This window comes from Gorilla gorilla, chromosome 6 (genome assembly GCF_029281585.2).
Source record: "Gorilla gorilla gorilla isolate KB3781 chromosome 6, NHGRI_mGorGor1-v2.1_pri, whole genome shotgun sequence".
Taxonomy (NCBI): domain Eukaryota; kingdom Metazoa; phylum Chordata; class Mammalia; order Primates; family Hominidae; genus Gorilla; species Gorilla gorilla.
The window spans coordinates 111,689,340-111,709,301 of record NC_073230.2 but is presented as its reverse complement, the minus strand read 5'-3'; the positions used below and the strand labels follow the sequence as shown (position 1 = coordinate 111,709,301).

The 19,962-nt window shown below is 39.3% G+C and overlaps 1 protein-coding gene across 7 annotated transcripts in view; it reads right to left on the bottom strand.

The window, feature by feature from the left end:
• FAM185A (family with sequence similarity 185 member A) overlaps positions 1-19,962 on the bottom strand; it is a 163,509-nt gene that overhangs the window by 113,578 nt on the left and 29,969 nt on the right. For 6 of the 7 annotated variants that reach the window (XM_055392532.2, XM_031012734.3, XM_055392535.2 and 3 more), the window contains one exon: positions 11,215-11,349. In XM_055392532.2, coding sequence (XP_055248507.1) covers positions 11,215-11,349 — 135 coding nt within the window. Of the gene's footprint in view, positions 1-11,214; positions 11,350-18,710; positions 18,979-19,962 lie in introns of those variants that run through there. The other variant, XM_063708687.1, reaches the window with a different exon arrangement.

The following is a 19,962-nucleotide window of genomic DNA, read 5'->3' as shown; positions in this document are numbered from 1 at the left end:
TTGTTTTTTCAACTTTTTCTTCTTTTTTAATACCATTTAGCACCAATAATAAAGCATCAATAATAGTAAGGCTTTTCTACATATCTGAGATCTCTTCCTTAATATATTATTTATCACCTCCCCAATAATATATTTCTTACTTATGGAGTGAAAAGCCTTCAACCTATTTCCTTTTGCAGCAATAGAGGCCAAGCACAGTGTTACTGCTCTCAAGAAAAAGAACACACAAGCAATTTCAGCTTAGAGACAATACTCAAAAGGGAGGACAGTTTATAAAATTCCATCTAGGTTGCTTGAAAATAGCTTTCTCTATCTTGCCAATAAGTCATTTAATGAAACTTCTCTGTACTTTGACCTGAATCTGTGGAGACTCTATTCTATTAATAATTTGTAAAGTTTATAAATTCCTTCCTACAAAAGTTTTTCAACATATATTGGAATTTGGGGTTTCAAAAGCCTTCCTCCTTATTTACTTCCCTTTGCCAATTAAAATCACACACTGTTTCTTTGACCAAGAAATGGGAAAATGACTACTCTATCCCTATACACTGTGGCTTCCACTAAGTGGGAGGAAAGGCTTCCTAGGACATGTGTTTAACTCTGTAATTTGCTCTTGAAACTCCTGCCCCAATGTACCCAAATATATAAATCTCTATGTTCTTTTTATTTAACCCAAAATATACCTGATCTATTCTGCACTAAATATCAACAAAGACAGGGCTCCAGGAAGTAACTTGCAGAATTGTCTTGTTTAAAAATAGGATCAACAAGCTTCTTGGTAAGGTGAGCTTTTTCCTGCCTCCCTCCCCACTCCCACTTCTAACCCTGTAACATTCTTTGTTTATGTACATTTGGTTCAGAGGGATACTTCTGCTGCTGCCTTATTATTAATAATAGCAGATTAAACTTCAGTGCATCAGGGTTGGAGGATTCTCTTTTATACTACAAACACTTTGGGCCGCCCACTATAGGAAGTGCCATGCTAAGTATATTAGGGAGGTTCAAAAGATGTGAAAAGACACACCAGTGCTCTCACAAAGCTTACCAACTCACTAGGAAAATAAATCATACACTATGAAACAACATGAAAGTAATTACTCTGAAATTTTATTATTTTTAACACATACATTTCACAAACAATACCTTTAACACCACATACAATTCCATAACAAAATATTTTAATTTTGTCAACGTTCTTTTTTGTTTGTTTTTTGAGACGGAGTCTCGCTGTGTCACTCAGGCTGGAGTGCAGTGGTGCGATCTCGGCTTACTGCAACCTCCGCCTCCCAAGTTCAAATGATTCTCCTCCCTCAGCCTCCTGCCTCAGCCTCCCGAGTAGATGGGACTACAGCCGCGTGCCACCACACCCAGCTAATTTTTTTGTATTTTTAGTAGAAATGGGGTTTCACCATGTTAGCCAGTATGGTCTCTATCTCCTGACCTCATGATCTGCCCGCCTCGGCCTCCCAAAGTGCTGGGATTACAGGCGTGAGCCACCGTGCCCAGCCTCAACGTTCTTTAACTTTTTACAATCTTCTCTCAACAAAAGTGTAACCCAAGATACAAGAAATCTTCCAGATAAAAAAATATTTTTAAGCTAGTTTTAATGATGCCTATCCACTAAATTTTCTCTCAAATACTTGCAATAATAATAAAGTCAACAGTACTCTAGGCAAGAGTATACTGAGGAAGTATACAATTAATCAGTTCTTCCCAAAAAATAATCATAATAGTTTCTTCCTCAAATCTTTTATTCTGCAATGTCTAATCTCATCCATTGTATTTTTCATCTCAGACACTGTAGTTTTCATTTATAGAAATTCAATTTTGGTCTTCTTTTTATATCTTCCATGTCTTAAGTGTTTGAACAAGTGCAATACAGTTATAATAACTTTTATTTTCCTTCTCTGCTAATTCGGTCATCTGTATCAGTTTTGGGTTAGTTTCAATTATTCTCTTCATTATAACTCATGGGTTTTTTTTTGCTCTTTGCATGTCTGATAATCTTTGATTCAATGCTAGACATTGAAACCACCTCTGCAAAAATCATAACTGAGAAAATCATTACAGTGAAAGAGATCTGACATAACCAGCTCCATCTTGCTTCTAATCACCAAGCTGTCCTTGTTCATTTCTAGGTACAGGATGAACTAACTTTTGGGAGGAACTTAGTTTATAGTTTAGCTTTGAAACCAAGACAATAACAGCCATTTCCCAAACAAACTCCATTCCTGCCTGGGGACTAGACTCCCTTTTCAGGACAACAAATTAGCCAAAAGATTAGAAATTGTGGTTTAGGAGTCATGCAGCTGGAAGCTGCCCAAATTGCTAAACCTCCCCAAATTGCTCCTGCGGATAACATCACTATTGTAAAACCTAAGATCAGTGCTTGAGATATTTTGCAGACCCTAAACTCAGTCGATTAGCTGGCATAACCCAGATTGATAAGCTGGCTCATCTGGTCTTGTGGCCCCCAGTCAGGAACTGACTCAACACAAAAGGACAGCTCTGACTCCCTATGATTTCATCTCAGACTGACTAATCAAAACTCCTAACTCACTGGCCCCCTATCAAATTATCCTTAAAAACTCAGATCGTCAGATTCTCAGGGAGACTGATTTAAGTAATAATAAAACTGGTCTCCTGCATAGCCAGCTCTGCGTGAATTTCTCTTTCTCTACTGCAATTCCCGTCTTGATAAGTTGGCTCTTTCTAGGCAGTGGGCAAGGTGAACCTGTTGGGTGGGTTACAACATTGTGAATTTTACTTTGTTGGGTGCTGGATATTTTTGTATTCCTGTAAATCTTGAGCTTTGCTCAAGGATGCAGTTAAGTTACTTGGAAATAGTTTAAGCCTTTCATCTCCTGCTTTTATAATTTGTTAGGCAATTATAGAGTGGTGCTCAGCCTAAGACTGATTGTTTCCCACTACTAAATGCTCTACCCAATGCCCCATGAGTTATGATTTTCTTTCCAGTCTGGTGGGAAGAACAGGCATTATTCCTGGACCTGTGTGAGCACCATGTTCTATTCCCTCTGGTACTTTGTCCTGTGAACCCTGTCTTGATCTTTATCAACTCTCATCTTGATCTCCCTAACTCAGGGAGTGTTCTAGACTCCAGAGCAGTTCCCTTTTCCCGTACTGGAGCCTGGAGACTCTCTCAAGGCAGTAAGCAAGACTCATCTTGTTTGTTTCCTGTATCTGCTTAATTTTTAAATTTTTTTGTCATTGTTTCAGGTGGGAAGGTAAGTCAGGCCCTTTAACTCCATCCTGCCCAGAAGACTTCGTTATTTTTCTTTCTCCCTCTCCCTGCCTTCTTTCCACCCTCTTTTTTAACTTATTTTGAAATAATTTCATACTGACAAGAAGTTACAAAAACAGTAGAGAGAGGTTCTGTATACCTATCACTCAGTTCCCCTAATGGTGACAGCTTCTGTAACTGTACTGCACTATCAAAACCAGGAAATTAGCTGGCAAATTAACTGGACTATAGACCTTACTCAGATTTCACCAGTTTTTACATGCATTCATTTTTCGGGTATGTCTTTGTATATACTCATGACATTTTATCTATCACATATATAGATTCATATATAACCATCATTTTAATCAAGATATGGAACTGTTCTGTCACTACAAAGGAAGTCCCTTGTCATGTCCCTTTAAAGTCATACTCTCCTTCTCCTTCCCTAACCTATGGCAACCACTTGTCTATTCTCTACATCTTTAATTTTGTCGTTTCAAGAATGTTATATAAATGGAATCATAGAGTATGGACCATTTTGAGATTGGCTTTTTTCACTCAGAATAATGCCCTTAAATTCCCTTCAAGTTGTTTACATCAACAGATTGTTCCCTTTGTCGGTGAATTACCTTATGTGGACATACCATGAGTCATATGAACATTCAGTCATGGAAGGATATTTAAGTCATTTCCAGTTTTTTGGCTATTACAAATAAAGCTGTGAACATTTGTGTACAGATTTTTGTGTGAACATAAGTTACATTTCCCCAGGATAAATGCCCAGGAATATAAATGCTAGGTGATTAATGGTAGTTTCTTCTTTTTTCTATTTTTTTAAGAAACTGCCAGACTGAGTTATAGAGTAGCTGTATCATTTTACATTCCCACCAGTAATGTAGAAGAGATCCAGTTTCTCTGCACACTTGCCAGCATTTGAATAATCAGTATTTTTAATTTTTGCCATTCTAGTAAGTATGTAGTATTTTATTCTGGTTTTAATGTGCATTTCCCTAATGGCTAGTGATGGTAAATATCTTTTTGTGTATTTATTTGCCATCATATGTCTTCTGTGGTTGCACTGTTTCTTAAAAGTTACAAGATTAAACTTTTGTGTGCACGAATCATGTTTTCTTCACTACTGGGGATCGTTCACTTAGGATAAGGATTTGGCTATGGTTTAATATTTCTTGAATGACCAAAATAAATACAAAGACAATAATAAAACAAAACCCCACAGGCATCACAAACAGAACTCATAATGCTCTGAGATTGGGGCCTGCACTTTGAACTCTAGTCTAGGGATCAGCAAACTATAGCTCACAGGCCAAATCTGGCCAGGGGCCTGTTTTTGTATGCCCTGAAAGCTAAGAAGGGCTTTTACTTTTTTTTTTTTTTTTTTGAGACGGAGTCTCTGTCACCCAGGCTGGAGTCCAGTGGCACGATCTCAGCTCACGGCAATCTCTGCCTCCTGGGTTCAAGCAATTCTCCCTGCCTTAGCCTCCCGAGTAGCTGGGATTTCAGGCACCCGCCACCACGCCCAGCTAATTTTTGTATGTTTAGTAGAGACAGGGTTTCGCCATGTTGGCCAGGCTGGTCTCTAACTCCTGACCTTAGGTAATCCACCCACCTCGGCCTCCCAAAGTGCTGGGATTACAGGCGTGAGCGACCATGCCCGGCCGGGCTTTTACATTTTTAAAGGGTTATTTAAAAACAAAAAAATATATGCAACAGAGTCCATATGTAATCTGCTAAGTCTAACATATTTACTATATGGTGTTTACAGATAAAGTTTGCAGATGAATGGAAAGAAAACCTGATCTTCTTTTTTGGGGCAAACATTAACAACATTGACATCTGATTACCCATGATACTCTCAAGATCTTATTCTTTAACAAAAAGGTGAGGAAATAAAAACACCATAAAAGCAGCCGGGTGCAGTGGCTCACGCCTGTAATCAATCCCAGCACTTTGGGAGGCAGAGGTGGGCGGATCACGAGGTCAGGAGGTGAGACCAGCCTGGCCAATATGGTGAAACCCTGTCTCTACTAAAAATACAAAAATTAGCCGGGCATGGTGGCGGGCGCCTGTAGTCCCAGCTACTAAGGAGGCTGAGGCAGAAGAACCCCTGGAACCCGGGAGGCAGAGGTTGCAGTGAGCCGAGGTGGCGCCACTGCACTCCAGCCTGGGTGATAGAGAGAGACTCCGTCTCAAAAAACAAAAACAAAAAACAAAAAAAACACCATAAAAGCACTATGACGTGAAAACAGTTCCTACATTAACTCCCTGTCAAAGTACTTTTAAGCAGATAGCTATAAGCCTTAGAGCATTCTTCATTCTGTTATTGAATTTCTTCCATCTGGTCCTGAAATATATATACATTGCTGACAAATTCATGTGCTATAAGCTTTGAAAAACCAAAAACTTTAGTGGGTTCTAAAATCAGAGCTATTTCCAAGAGTTAGTCATATCAAAAGACTGAATTTTTCCCGATTTGGAGAGAAAACAGTGTCTCTAGATTTTTAAAGTGGCATCTTATGAGCTTAGTCCCATTTCAACCTCTTTTCCAACCCATGAACGAGTATTCCACTATAAATAACAATTCCATTGTATGTTATTACCCTCTGTCCTTTAGACAAGCTAAGAACTCTTTTCTGACTTGGTGGTTTATTTTTATCCCAAAGGAATTTATGTTGTATATGCTTTATATTTCCAGTTTTACTAAAATGAGGTAAACCCAGTAGTGCTAGCTTCCCTACTATCCAGACAATGACAAACACCAATCCGTTCACTGGCAACGCACTTTACCTCTAATATTCTTTGAACATTTAAACATCTAAATTGTGGAGTTGTAAAGACCAAAGGACTTTGTACAACATGCATACCTGGGCTTGGAGACTTGTTGTTTACCACAGTCAAGTTTCATATATAAGTTGATGAACCAAGTCTAAAACCTAATAGAGAAGCCAACTTATTAGAAGCATCTTACCTAAGCCACTCACAACATGTTAAATTTGCCACACATGGGTAGAGGACAAAACTTAGAATCAAGACTCTCATGAAGATTATAGAATGCAGCCCCAATACACACTTGTGCATAGCTTTTTAGTAGGTAAATGTTTCAGCCTGAGAGTCTCAGGTTTCCTTTTGACCTCAGAATAGCACATAATACGTGTAAATCATGGTAGGAATTATACACCTGAGTTATTTATCAGTGACAGCAATAGCAAAGGAAACCATGGAGCAGGAAATCAAATAAAATTATAGAGCTGACACATCAAAACCCTGTGGGAAGCTGGAACCTAAGGGAATAATTTTACTGGCATGGCTTCTTGCAGAGATTATCCAGAAGTCATGCTGCAGATAAAATCCAGGCTCTTAGCAATAAGAGTATTTCTATTTTTATCCCTCATGGGCTCTATGAGGAAGGCCAAGATGAGCTGAGCTCAGCTGCCTATAATAATAGCTCACATATAAAGCTGCTCATTATTTCCAAAATTTGGTTTCAGATTGGAAATCTCCACAGAAAAAAGCAATCTGCCCTGATTTTCTAGGCCTCTTAAATTATTTCATCCAGTTGATACATAAGGCCTGTGGCTGACTGGGTACCAAACAGTTTTAAAACCAAAATGAAATATGGAAGTTTCTCTTAAACCCAATCACCTGTTCATACTCACAGCTCCCTCCAAAGACTGCTGCTCTCTTCGCCTGAGGTCCATTATTACTTTAATGGATTTAATTTGCTATCAGAGACAACATACAGATCCATCTGGGGACCAACCTCATAGGGTAGTCTGTGCTACTCTGCAAAACGATGCTTGATCAGTACCTAGATTCTTCCACTGTGAACAGGAAATAAACTCATCATTCTGCGATTTGGCCCTTCCTGGTTCAGGAGGTGGGGCCAGAGTATAAGCCATAATAACAAGTAACACACAAAAAGAACTCAATAGGCTAAGGCGCTTCATAATAACCAATGAGGTAAGCATGCATCTTCCTCATAGCATTCATTCGTCTTTATATTCAAGCAAAAGTTACTGAAGGCCTATTTATTTGCTGAGTTTAAGATAGCTCACTATGGAGTCCAGGCCCCTGTACTCCTTCTGCTGAATTACTGCAGTAACCTCCTAAAAAGCAAAAGTTGTTTTTTTCTCCTTCATCCACCATTGTTCTTTCTCATCTATTCCCACTCAACATTCAGAGTGATCTTTCTAACACAAAAATCTGATTATGTGAACCCCAAGTTAAAACCTTCCAAGGGCTTCCCAATGCTCTTAATATAAAATCCAAACTGTCCCATATGATCTGACCTCTCCCAAACTCTCCAGCCTACTTTTATGCCACTTTCCCCTTTACTCTCTATACTTTGGCCATATTTGACTTCTCTTACTTCCTCACCCCTGTGTTCTCACAGTACAATGTACATGCGTTTATAACATTGATCCCACTGTACTGTATTCTCTGGTTTTCCTTTCCTCACTAGAATGTAAGCTCCTCAGAAGGCAGTGAGACCATGCTTTATATTACCCTTGCACCCCTAGTTTCCGGCAGTGTTGACTCAAACATTTGTTGAGTAACTGAGCAAATAAAGAAAAATAGAAAAGACAGGAGAAGGAGGAAGTAGGCTAGGGGAAGATAATTTTGTTTTTAAACATTAAGTTTTAGGTGGCACTGGTTTAGTGGAATAGAAATGCACAAGAACAATAGAGATCAGGTCTGCATGTATTGACTTGGAAGTTATGTACATAGAAATAATGACTGAAGTCGTGAGAATAGTTTTAAAACTAAATCTAAATTTTAGAAAGGCATATGATTCTATGAATAGATGAATAAAAATATGACAAAATAGCTTTAGCTTATAATTCAAACATGCTTACATATGCAAATAATTTTGGTTATGCTATGATTCAGAGCACAGTTAAACAAACTTGTATTACTGTTTTAGATTATTGGGACCAAAAATAGGTAACTCTCTTGGCTCCTTATCAAATTCAAGCATTAGATCACAAGTTGATTCTCACTATATTTGATATCCAGTCACACACTGCATAATAATGTTTCAGTCAACGATGAACTACAGAAATGATGGTTGTCCCATAAGATTATAATAGAGGTAAAAAACTCCTATCACCTAGTGACTTCGTAGCCATCCTAATGGTTGTTTAAATGCAACGCACTACCTGCATTTGTGGTGATGCTGGTGTAAACAAACCCACTCCACTGTCATAAAAAAGTATAGCACATATGTTATATGTAGTTCATAATACTTGATAATGAGAATAAATGACCGTGTTACTGATTTATGCATTTACTATACTTTTTATCGTTAGAGTGTATATCTTCTGCTTATTTAAAAAAAAAAAAGTTACGATACAACAGCCTCAGGCAAGTCCTTCAGGAAGTATTCCAGAAGAAGGCATTATCATCACAGGAGATGACAGCTCCACATGTGTTATTGCCCCTGAAGGCCTTTCAGTGGGACAAGATGTGGAGGTGAAAGTGATACTGACATTCTTTACCCAGTAAAAGCCTAGACTAATGTGTGTGTTTGTGTCTTCATTTTTAACAAAGTTTAAAAAGTAAAATTAAAAAAAATTAACAATTTTAAAAACAGAAAAAAGCTTACAGAATAAAGACAGACAAGTATATCTCTACAGCTGTAAAGTGTGTTTGTGTTTCAAGCTAAGTATTATTACAAAAGAGTCAAAAAGTTTTTTATTTTATTTTATTCTTTTCTGAGAGGGAGTCTCGCTCTTGCTCAGACTGGAGGGCAGTGGCGCGATCTTGGTTCATTGCACCCTCTGCCTCCTGGGTTCAAGGGATTCTTTTTCCTCAGCCTCCTGAGTAGCTGAGATTACAGGCACCCGCCACCACGCCCGGCTAATTTTTGTATTTTAGTAGAAATGGGGGTTTCACCATGTCGGTCACACTGGTCTCGAACTCCTGACCTCAAACGATCTGCCTGCCTCGGCCTCCCAAAGTGCTGGGATTACAGGCGTAAGCCACCGTGCCCAGCCTCAAAAAATTTTTTAAAATGTAAGTTTATAAAGTAAAAATGTTCTTTGGGAAGTTGAGGCGGGAGGATCACTTAAGTCCAGGAGCTGAAGACAAGCCTGGGAAACATAGCAAGGCCTTGTCTCTGCTAAAAACTTTTTAAAAATTAGCTGGGCATGGTAGTACACACCTGTAACCTAGCTACTAGGGAGGCTGAGGCAGAAGGATCACTTGAGCCCAGAATTTGAGTTTATAGTGAGCTATAATTGCACTCCGGTCTATGCAACAGAGAAAGCAGCTATCTCTAGAATAAATAAAGTAAAAAAGTTACAGTAAACTAAGGCTAATTTATTATTGAAGAAACTTAAAAATAAATTTAGTGTAGCCTAACTGTACAGTGTTTATAAAGTCTATAGTAGTAATGTCCTAGGCCTTCACATGCACTCACCACTCATCATACTGACTCACTCAGAGCAACTTCCAGTCCTACAAGCTCCACTTATGGTAAGTGCCCTATACAGGCATACCATGTTTTATCTTTTATACCATATTTTTACTGTACCTTTTCTATATATAGATATACAAATACCATTGTGTTACAATTCCCTACAGTTTTCAGTACAGTAGCCTGCTGTACAGGGTGTAGCCTAGGAATAATAGGCTACTACACAGCCTCGGTGTATAGTAGGCTGTACCATCTAGGTTTGTATAAGTTCACTCTATAATGTTCACATGACAACAAAATTGCCTAATAACACATTTCTCAGAATGTATCTCTGTCATTAAGTGATGCATGACTGTACTTAGATTTTCATCAAATTTTCGCCACTTAACTATGAGTCTGCCCATTAGGTGGCATGCAGTTATATCTGGGAGTGTATAGGTATTATTTTTATTCCTGTTATGTTTTTTGTTAATATTCTATGAATTTTAACAGACAACCTTCTTAATTTTCACGACATATAAAATGAATACCTAAAACTGAAATTTGATCTTATGAAGACCACCCTCCCCTACTCCCCAATTCTTCCTTTTTCTAGTTGGCATCTCATGGCTTTAGCTTGTAGCATTCATCCCTACACACGGTCTAATTGCAATGTCCTCCTTGATGCCATTCTGGTAAAATTTAAAGGAAAACTTCACCAGCATTAATTTTTTTATTCATTAAAACAACAAACCTTGGCCAGGCGCAGTGGCTCATGCCTATAATCCCAGCACTTTGGGAGGCTGAGGTGGGCTGATCACCTGAGGGCAGGAATTTGAGAGCAGCCTGGCCAACATGGTAAAACCCTGTCTCTATTAAAAATACAAACAAAATTAGCTGGGCATGGTGGTGCATGCCTGTAGTCCCAGCTACTCAGGAGCGTGAGGCAACAGAATAGTTTGAACCCGGGAGGCGGAGGATGCAGTGAGCCAAGGTCACGCCACTGCACTCCAGTATGGGCAATAGAGTAAGACTCTGTCTCAAACAACAAAAAAACCAACCAATGACAAACCTTAAAAAAATAGTATCAGCCACCAGTGTAGCCAGATATAATGAAAAATGTACAAAAACGATTCACATTTGTGCGACTGAGAATTTGTTGTTCTGAAAGAGCAAGTTTAAAATGTACATACCAAACAAAATTCCGATTTACTCCAGTCACACGAAGTTAGTTTTAAATTTTGCATTATAATATATGTATTCAGTTTATTTTTAAGTTCGAGAATTAGAAAACAGCTCTTCTAGAAAATTTAAAAATCAATTTTACCCAATGACAGGACTAATGAGTGTTCCTAAATGATTTAATGAGGTCTTTTTAAACAAAATGTCTGCATCATATTAATGATAAGCAACTAGAAGAAAAAAAGATGTCAAACATGAGGACGTAATAATGGAAAAATATAAAAAAGCTAAAATTTCCGTTAAGTGTACCACATTTCTACTTATGTATGGAGAATGGCTATTCATCTGACAGAGCAAAATGCAGCCTCCTTACCAGTCACTGTTACAACATCATCTTTACAAGCTTCAGCCATTTCCTGAACATGGACTTCTGAGTTCACATCAACCTCTTTCCCTGATAACTGCAAATGAGCTTGAAGTGAAGATGGGACCTTGACAATAATAGAACCTGTAATAAATATAATGGAGAGCTTAGTAATATAAAGAAATCAAAAGTACCAGAGTCTATTATAAATTTGACTGACAGGGTAGCATTGCTCCTGAGACACTGTTTTTACTCCTCAGCATACAGTATTTATTTAAACCTTTTCCTTATTCCCAGGTGCCCAAAGTTTCCTTACTCTCAAGGCATTCACAGTAACTTCTGTCAAGAATATGGGTTATTAGCACATTATTAACTACTAGTTCTTCTTTTGCCAATAGTCCTACACAGCTCATCCAACACCAGAAAGTGAGTAATTTACTACACATGTAGCTTATAGATAGGATTTGCCATTGAGCATTTAATATGAGCCAGACCCCTAATTACATTATGTTTTAATCCCCATATTAACTTTATGAGGTATTATTATCGCCCCGATTTTATAGATAAGAATTTGCTCAAGTTCCCACTAGTGCTCGTGCTAGAACCTAGACTCAGCTCAATAATTACAAAGCCCATGCTTTTTTTTTTATTATTATACTTTAAGTTTTAGGGTACATGTGCACAACGTGCAGGTTAGTTACATATGTATACATGTGCCATGTTGGTGTGCTGCACCCATTAACTTGTCATTTAACATTAGGTATATCTCCTAATGCTATCCCTCCCCATTGCCCTGACCCCACAACAGGCCCCGACCCCACAACAGGCCCCGGTGTGTGATGTTCCCCTTCCTGTGTCCATGTGTTCTCATTGTTCAATTCCCACCTAAGAGTGAGAACATGCAGTGTTTGGTTTTTTGTCCTTGCGATAGTTTGCTGAGAATGATGGTTTCCAGCTTCATCCATGTCCCTACGAAGGACATGAACTCATCCTTTTTTTATGGCTGCATAGTATCCCATGGTGTATATATGCCACATTTTCTTAATCCAGTCTATCATTGTTGGACATTTGGGTTGGTTCCAAGTCTTTGCTATTGTGAATAGTGCCACGATAAACATACGTGTGCATGTCTTTATAGCAGCATGATTTATAATCCTTTGGGTATATACCCAGTAATGGGATTGCTGGGTCAAATGGTATTTCTAGTTCAAGATCCCTGAGGAATCGCTACACTGACCTCCACAATGTTTGAATTAGCTTACAGTCCACCGAACAGTGTAAAAGTGTTCCTATTTCTCCACATCCTCTCCAGCACCTGTTGTTTCCTGACTTTTTAATGATCGCCATTCTAACTGGTGTGAGATGGTATCTCATTGTGGTTTTGATTTGCATTTCTCTGATGGCCAGTGATGATGAGCATTTTTTCATGTGTTTTTTGGCTGCATAAATGTCTTCTTTTGAGAAGTGTCTGTTCATATCCTTTGTCCACTTTTTGATGGGGCTGTTTGTTTTTTTCTTGTAAATTTGTTTGAGTTCATTGTAGATTCTGGATATGAGCCCTTTGTCAGATGAGTAGATTGCAAAAAATTTCTCCCATTCTGTAGGTTGCCTGTTCACTCTGATGGTAGTTTCTTTTGCTGTGCAGAAGCTCTTTAGTTTAATTAGATCCCATTTGTCAATTTTGGCTTTTGTTGCCATTGCTTTTGATGTTTTAGACATGAAGTCCTTGCCCATGCCTATGTCCTGAATGGTATTGCCTAGGTCTTCTTCTAGGGATTTTATGGTTTTAGGTCTAACATTTAAGTCTTTAATCCATCTTGAATTAATTTTTGTACGAGATGTAAGGAAGGGATCCAGTTTCAGGTTTCTACATATGGCTAGCCAGTTTTCACAGCACCATTTATTAAATAGGGAATCCTTTCCCCATTGCTTGTTTTTGTCAGGTTTGTCAAAGATCAGATGGTTGTAGATATGCAGCATTATTTCTGAGGGCTCTGTTCTGTTCCATTGGTCTATATCTCTGTTTTGGTACCAGTACCATGCTGTTTTGGTTACTGTAGCCTTGTAGTATAGTTTGAAGTCAGGTAGCATGATGCCTCCAGCTTTGTTCTTTTGGCTTAGGATTGACTTGGCGATGCAGGCTCTTTTTTGGTTCCATATGAACTTTAAAGTAGTTTTTTCCAATTCTGTGAAGAAAGTCATTGGTAGCTTGATGGGGATGGCAGTGAATCTATAAATTACCTTGGGCAGTATGGCCATTTTCACAATATTGATTCTTCCTACCCATGAGCATGGAATGTTCTTCCATTTGTTTGTATCCTCTTTTATTTCATTGAGCAGTGGTTTGTAGTTCTCCTTGAAGAGGTCCTTCACATCCCTTGTAAGTTGAATTCCTAGGTATTTTATTCTCTTTGAAGCAATTGTAAATGGGAGTTCACTCATGATTTGGCTCTCTGTCTGTTATTGGTGTATAAGAATGCTTGTGATTTTTGCACATTGATTTTGTATCCTGAGACTTTGCTGAAGTTGCCTATCAGCTTAAGGAGATTTTGGGCTGAGACGATGGGGTTTTCTAGATATACAATAATGTCATCTGCAAACAGGGACAATTTGACTTCCTCTATACCTAATTGAATACCCTTTATTTCCTTCTCCTGCCTGATTGCCCTGGCCAGAACTTCCAACACTATGTTGAAGAGGAGTGGTGAGAGAGGGCATCCCTGTCTTGTGCCAGTTTTCAAGGGGAATGCTTCCAGTTTTTGCCCGTTCAGTATGATATTGGCTGTGGGTTTGTCGTAGATAGCTCTTATTATTTTGAGATACGTCCCATCAATACCTAATTTATTGAGAGTTTTTAGCATGAAGCATTTTTGAATTTTGTCAAGGCCTTTTCTGCATCTATTGAGATAATCATATGGTTTTTGTCATTGGTTCTGTTTATATGCTGGATTATGTTTATTGATTTGCATATGTTGAACCAGCCTTGCATCCCAGGGATGAAGCCCACTTGATCATGATGGATAAGCTTCTTGATGTGCTGCTGGATTCGGTTTGCCAGTATTTTATTGAGGATTTTTGCATCGATGTTCATCAGGAATATTGGTCTAAAATTCTCTTTTTTTGTGTGTCTCTGCCAGGCTTTGGTATCAGGATGATGCTGGCCTCATAAAATGAGTTAGGAAGGATTCCCTCTTTTTCTATTGATTGGAATAGTTTCAGAAGGAATGGTACCAGCTCCTCCTTGTACCTCTGGTAGAATTCGGCTGTGAATCCATCTGGTCCTGGACTTTTTTTGGTTGGTAAGCTATTAATTATTGCCTCAATTTCAGAGCCTGTTATTGGTCTATTCAGAGATTCAACTTCTTCCTGGTTTAGTCTTGGGAGGGTGTATGTGTCCAGGAATTTATCCATTTCTTCTAGATTTTCTAGTTTATTTCCGTAGAGGTGTTTATAGTATTCTCTGATGGTAGTTTGTATTTCTGTGGGATCGGTGATGATATCCCCTTTGTCATTTTTTATTGCATCTATTTGATTCTTCTCTCTTTTCTTCTTAATTAGTCTTGCTAGCGGTCTATCAATTTTGTTGATCTTTTCAAAAAACCAGCTCCTGCATTCATTGATTTTTTGAAGGGTTTTTTGTGTCTCTATTTCCTTCAGTTCTGCTCTGATCTTAGTTATTTCTTGCCTTCTGCTAGCTTTTGAATGTGTTTGCTCTTGCTTCTCTAGTTCTTTTAATTGTGATGTTAGGGTGTCAATTTTAGATCTTTCCTGCTTTCTCTTGTGGGCATTTAGTGCTATAAATTTCCCTGTACACACTGCTTTGAAATACCAGAGCATACCAGAGATTCTGGTATCTTTGACATACCAGAGATTCTGGTATGTTGTGTCTTTGTTTTCATTGGTTTCAAAGAACATCTTTATTTCTGCCTTCATTTCGTTATGTACCCAGTAGTCATTCAGGAGCAGGTTGTTCAGTTGCCATGTAGTTAAGTGGTTTTGAGTGAGTTTCTTAATCCTGAGTTCTAGTTTGATTGCACTGTGGTCTGAGAGACAGTTTGTTATAATTTCTGTTCTTTTACATTTCCTGAGGAGTGCTTTACTTCCAACTAAGTGGTCAATTTTGGAATAAGTGCGGTGTAGTGCTGAGAAGAATGTATATTCTGTTGATTTGGGGTGGAGAGTTCTGTAGATGTGTATTAGGTCTGCTTGGTGCAGAGCTGAGTTGAATTCCTGGATATCCTTGTTAACTTTCTGTCTCGATCTGTCTAATGCTGACAGTAGGGTGTTAAAGTCTCCCATTATTATTGTGTGGGAGTCTAAGTCTCTTTGTAGGTCTCTAAGGACTTGCTTTATGAATCTGGGTGCTCCTGTATTGGGTGCATATATATTTACGATAGTTATCTCTTCTTGTTGAATTGATCCCTTTACCATTATGTAATGGCCTTCTTTGTCTCTTTTGATCTTTGCTGGTTTAAAGTCTGTTTTATCAGAGACTAGGATTGCAACCCCTGCCTTTTTTTGTTTTCTATTTGCTTGATAGATCTTCCTCCATCCTTTATTTTGAGCCTATGTGTGTCTCTGCACATGAGATGGGTTTCCTGAATACAGCACACTGATGGGTCTTGAGTCTTTATCCAATTTGCCAGTCTGTGTCTTTTAATTGGAGCATTTAGCCCATTAACATTTAAGGTTAATATTGTTATGTGTGAATTTGATCCTGTCATTATGATGTTAGCTGGTTATTTTGCTCATTAGTTGATGCAGTTTCTTCCTAGCCTCGATGGTCTTCACAATTTGGCATGTTTTTGCAGTGGCTGGTACCAGTTGTTCCTTTCCATGTTTAGTGCTTCCTTCAGGAGCTGTTTTAGGGGTGGCCTGTTGGTGACAAAATCTCTCAGCATTTGCTTTTCTGTAAAGGATTTTATTTCTCCCTCACTTATGAAGCTTAGTTTGGCTGGATATGAAATTCTGGGTTGAAAATTCTTTTCTTTAAGAATGTTGAATATTGGCCCCCACTCACTTCTGGCTTGTAGAGTTTCTGCCGAGAGATCAGCTGTTAGTCTGATGGGCTTCCCTTTGTGGGTAACCCGACCTTTCTCTCTGGCTGCCCTTAACATTTTTTCCTTCATTTCAACTTTGGTGAATCTGACAATTATGTGTCTTGGAGTTGCTCTTCTCGAGGAGTATCTTTGTGGCATTCTCTGTATTTCCTGAATCTGAATGTTGGCCTGCCTTGCTAGACTGGGGAAGTTCTCCTGGATAATATCCTGCAGAGTGTTTTCCAACTTGGTTCCATTCTCCCCATCACTTTCAGGTACACCAATCAGATGTAGATTTGGGCTTTTCACATAGTCCCATATTTCTTGGAGGTTTTGTTCATTTCTTTTTATTCTTTTTTCTCTAAGCTTCTCGCTTCATTTCATTCATTTCATCTTCCATCACTGATACCCTTTCTTCCAGTTGATCGAATCAGCTACTGAGGCTTGTGCATTCGTCACATAGTTCTCATGCCTTGGTTTTCAGCTCCATCAGGTCCTTTAAGGACTTCTCTGCATTGATGATTCTAGTTAGCCATTCATCTAATTTTTTTTCAAGGTTTTTAACTTCTTTGCCATGGGTTCAAACTTCCTCCTTTAGCTCAGAGTAGTTTGATTGTCTGAAGCCTTCTTCTCTCAACTCGTCAAAGTCATTCTCCATCCAGCTTTGTTCCGTTACTGGTGAGGAGTCTCGTTCCTCTAGAGGAGGAGAGGCACTCTGATTTTGAGAGTTTCCAGTTTTTCTGCTCTGTTTTTTTCCCCATCTTTGTGGTTTTATCTACCTTTGGTCTTTGATGATGGTGACGTACAGATGGGGTTTTTGTGTGGATGTCCTTTCTGTTTGTTAGTTTTCCTTCTAACAGTCAGGACCCTCAGCTGCAGGTCTGTTGGAGTTTGCTGGAGGTCTACTCCAGACTGTTTGCCTGGGTATCAGCAGCGGAGGCTGCAGAACAGCGGATATTGGTGAACAGCAGATGTTGCTGCCTGATCATTACTCTGGAAGTTTTGTCTCAGAGGAGTACCTGGCCGTGTGAGGTGTCAGTCTGCCTGTACTGGGGGATACCTCCCAGTTAGGCTACTCGGGGGTCAGGGACCCACTTGAGGCAGTCTGTCCATTCTCAGATGTCCAGCTGCATGCTGGGAGAACCATTACTCTCTTCAAGGCTGTCAGACAGGCACATTTAAGTTTGCAGAGCTTTCTGCTGCCTTTTGTTTGGCTGTGCCCTGCCCCCAGATGTGGAGTCTACAGAGGCAGGCAGGCCTCCTTGAGCTGCAGTGGACTCCACCCAGTTCGAGCTTCATGGCCACTTTTTTACCTACTCAAGCCTCGGCAATGGTGGGCACCCCTCCCCTAGCCTCGCTGCTGCCTTGCAGTTTGATCTCAGACTGCTGTGCTAGCAATGAGCGAGGCTCCGTGGGCATAGGACCCTCAGAGCCATGCGTGGGATATAATCTCCTGGTGTGCCGTTTGCTAAGACCATTGGAAATGAGCAGTATTAGGGTGGGAGTGACCCGATTTTCCAGGTGCCATCTGTCACCCCCTTTCTTTAACTAGGAAAGGGTATTCCCTGACCCCTTGCGCTTCCTGGGTGAGGCGATGCCTCGCCCTGCTTCGGCTCACGCTCGGTGCGCTGCGCCCACTGTCCTGCACCCACTTTCTGACACTCCCCAGTGAGATGAACCCGGTACCTCAGTGGGAAATGCAGAAATCACCCATCTTCTGCGTCGCTCACGCTGGCAGCTGTAGACTGGAGCTGTTCGTATTTGGCCATCTTGGCTCCACCCCAAAGCCCATGCTTTTAACCACCATGGTATTTCACACACTCCTACCTCATCGTAGTACAGGACTTGTGACCTCATTATTATAACACAACTAGAACACTGAGCTCTTGTGCTTTCAGATGTGCCTTGTGTGTAACAAAAAATAACAATAGAAAAGGATTATTTGAATTCCAACTCACTAATGTTTCTTTTGAGTAGATTACAGGCTTTTGGATACCTAAGGTAAGACACTCAACGTGTATTTCCATACAACCTGGCTGTAATTCAAGCTTCTAAAGGAGTAAATCAGGAAAAGTACTCTGTTAGGTATGGAATCATTTTTCGAATTATGTGGGTTGCAGTGTAAATTCACCAACACACTCCTATTTCAGAAGTTTTTCTTCCTGTTTTTCATTAAATAAAGTAGGTAAAAGGCCCCTGCCATAAAGCATTAACCCCACCTCTGTGGACAAAGATGGTCAGGATGGGGTTTAGAATGCATTTACTTATGGGTCGTGGTTTTCCTTCCAATCTGGCTAACATCAGCTTAAGCTTCCTTAAGTAATTTCTTGGTCTTCCTAACTGGAGCTAGAAGTTTGAGATAAGCATGACGAACTGTTCTATTCTAAAAAAAAAATTAGGGAACAATGCATATTACTACAACTAGTTTATTTTATTAAGAAATAAATTGCAGCCAGGCACAGTGGCTTGTGGCTGTAATCCCAGCACTTTGGGAGGCCAAGGTAGGTGGATTGCTTGAGCTCAAGAGTTCGAGACCAGCCTGGATAACATGGTGAAACCCTGTTTCTACCTCCCCCAGCTCAAAAAAAAAAAAAAAAAAATCTGGGTGTGGTGGTGCACAACTGTAGTCTCATCTACCTGGAAGGCTGACCTCCCAAGCTTAGGCGATCCTGATGAGGCTGCACTGAGCCATGATCTTGCTGCTGCACTCCAGCCTGGGTGACAGAGTGATACCCTGTCTCAAAAACAAAAACAAAAAACCAAATTGCTTTCCAGGGTTCAAATGTAAACTACAGACAGGAGATTCCCATAACAACATATGAGGGCTTTAGGAAAAAACAAAACAAAAACAACCCTGGAAGATTTCAGGATAAATAGAAGACACGTTTTTCTACCAAACATACTTTCAAAAGTAGAAAATCATGGATTTAAAAAACTTTTTTGTAGGGCTTGATATGTCTAAATGTATCAAGTTTCAAGTGTGCTAACTTTATGAACACTTGTCTCTGTTCTTAAATGCATAACATGATCTTAAATTTTTCAGATCTTTAGAAATGTTAAGCAATGCAAAGATTTCTACCCCATCTCCCTCCACATCTTTAAAAGCCAAAAACCACCCACCAAAACTCCATTACCGTTTGTGAATGAAGAATTTTCATGACTTGAAAACCTTCCTAATGTCCCATCTTTAACACTAACTTTTTTAGAAAGGAGGGCTCTTGTTGTGTTCTTTAACCTCTTTTCACATCATAAACTTCTTCATGGTTGACATCAGTACTATCCTCTTAAAAATTCAAATGTGAACTAACAGCATCATTTATTGAAGGCATATTATGTTAAAATTAGTGATTTTCCCAAGGACAAAATGTTAAGTGGAAAAGTCAGTACTCAGATTCAGGTGTGACTCCCAGGCCCAAGCATAGCCTGGAATGAATTAAGAAGGTCACCATATTAATTTTCATAAGGTGAAAGAAAACAAGCATTATATATTTTTCCACATCAGAAAATGTTGAAGACCTAAGAGACTCCAGTGGCTGGCTCTGAACCCTACAGCAAGACAGTGGCAGAGTTGGAATGGATTCCAGATGTCTTTGCTAACCATTAAGAAAGAGTTACTGAATAACTTTCCATTACTCTTAAAAAGTTACTGTTCCCAAGTGTATTGAGAATTCGGAGATCTGAAGTAAGACAGAAATCTTTGTTTTCAGTTGTCTTTAAG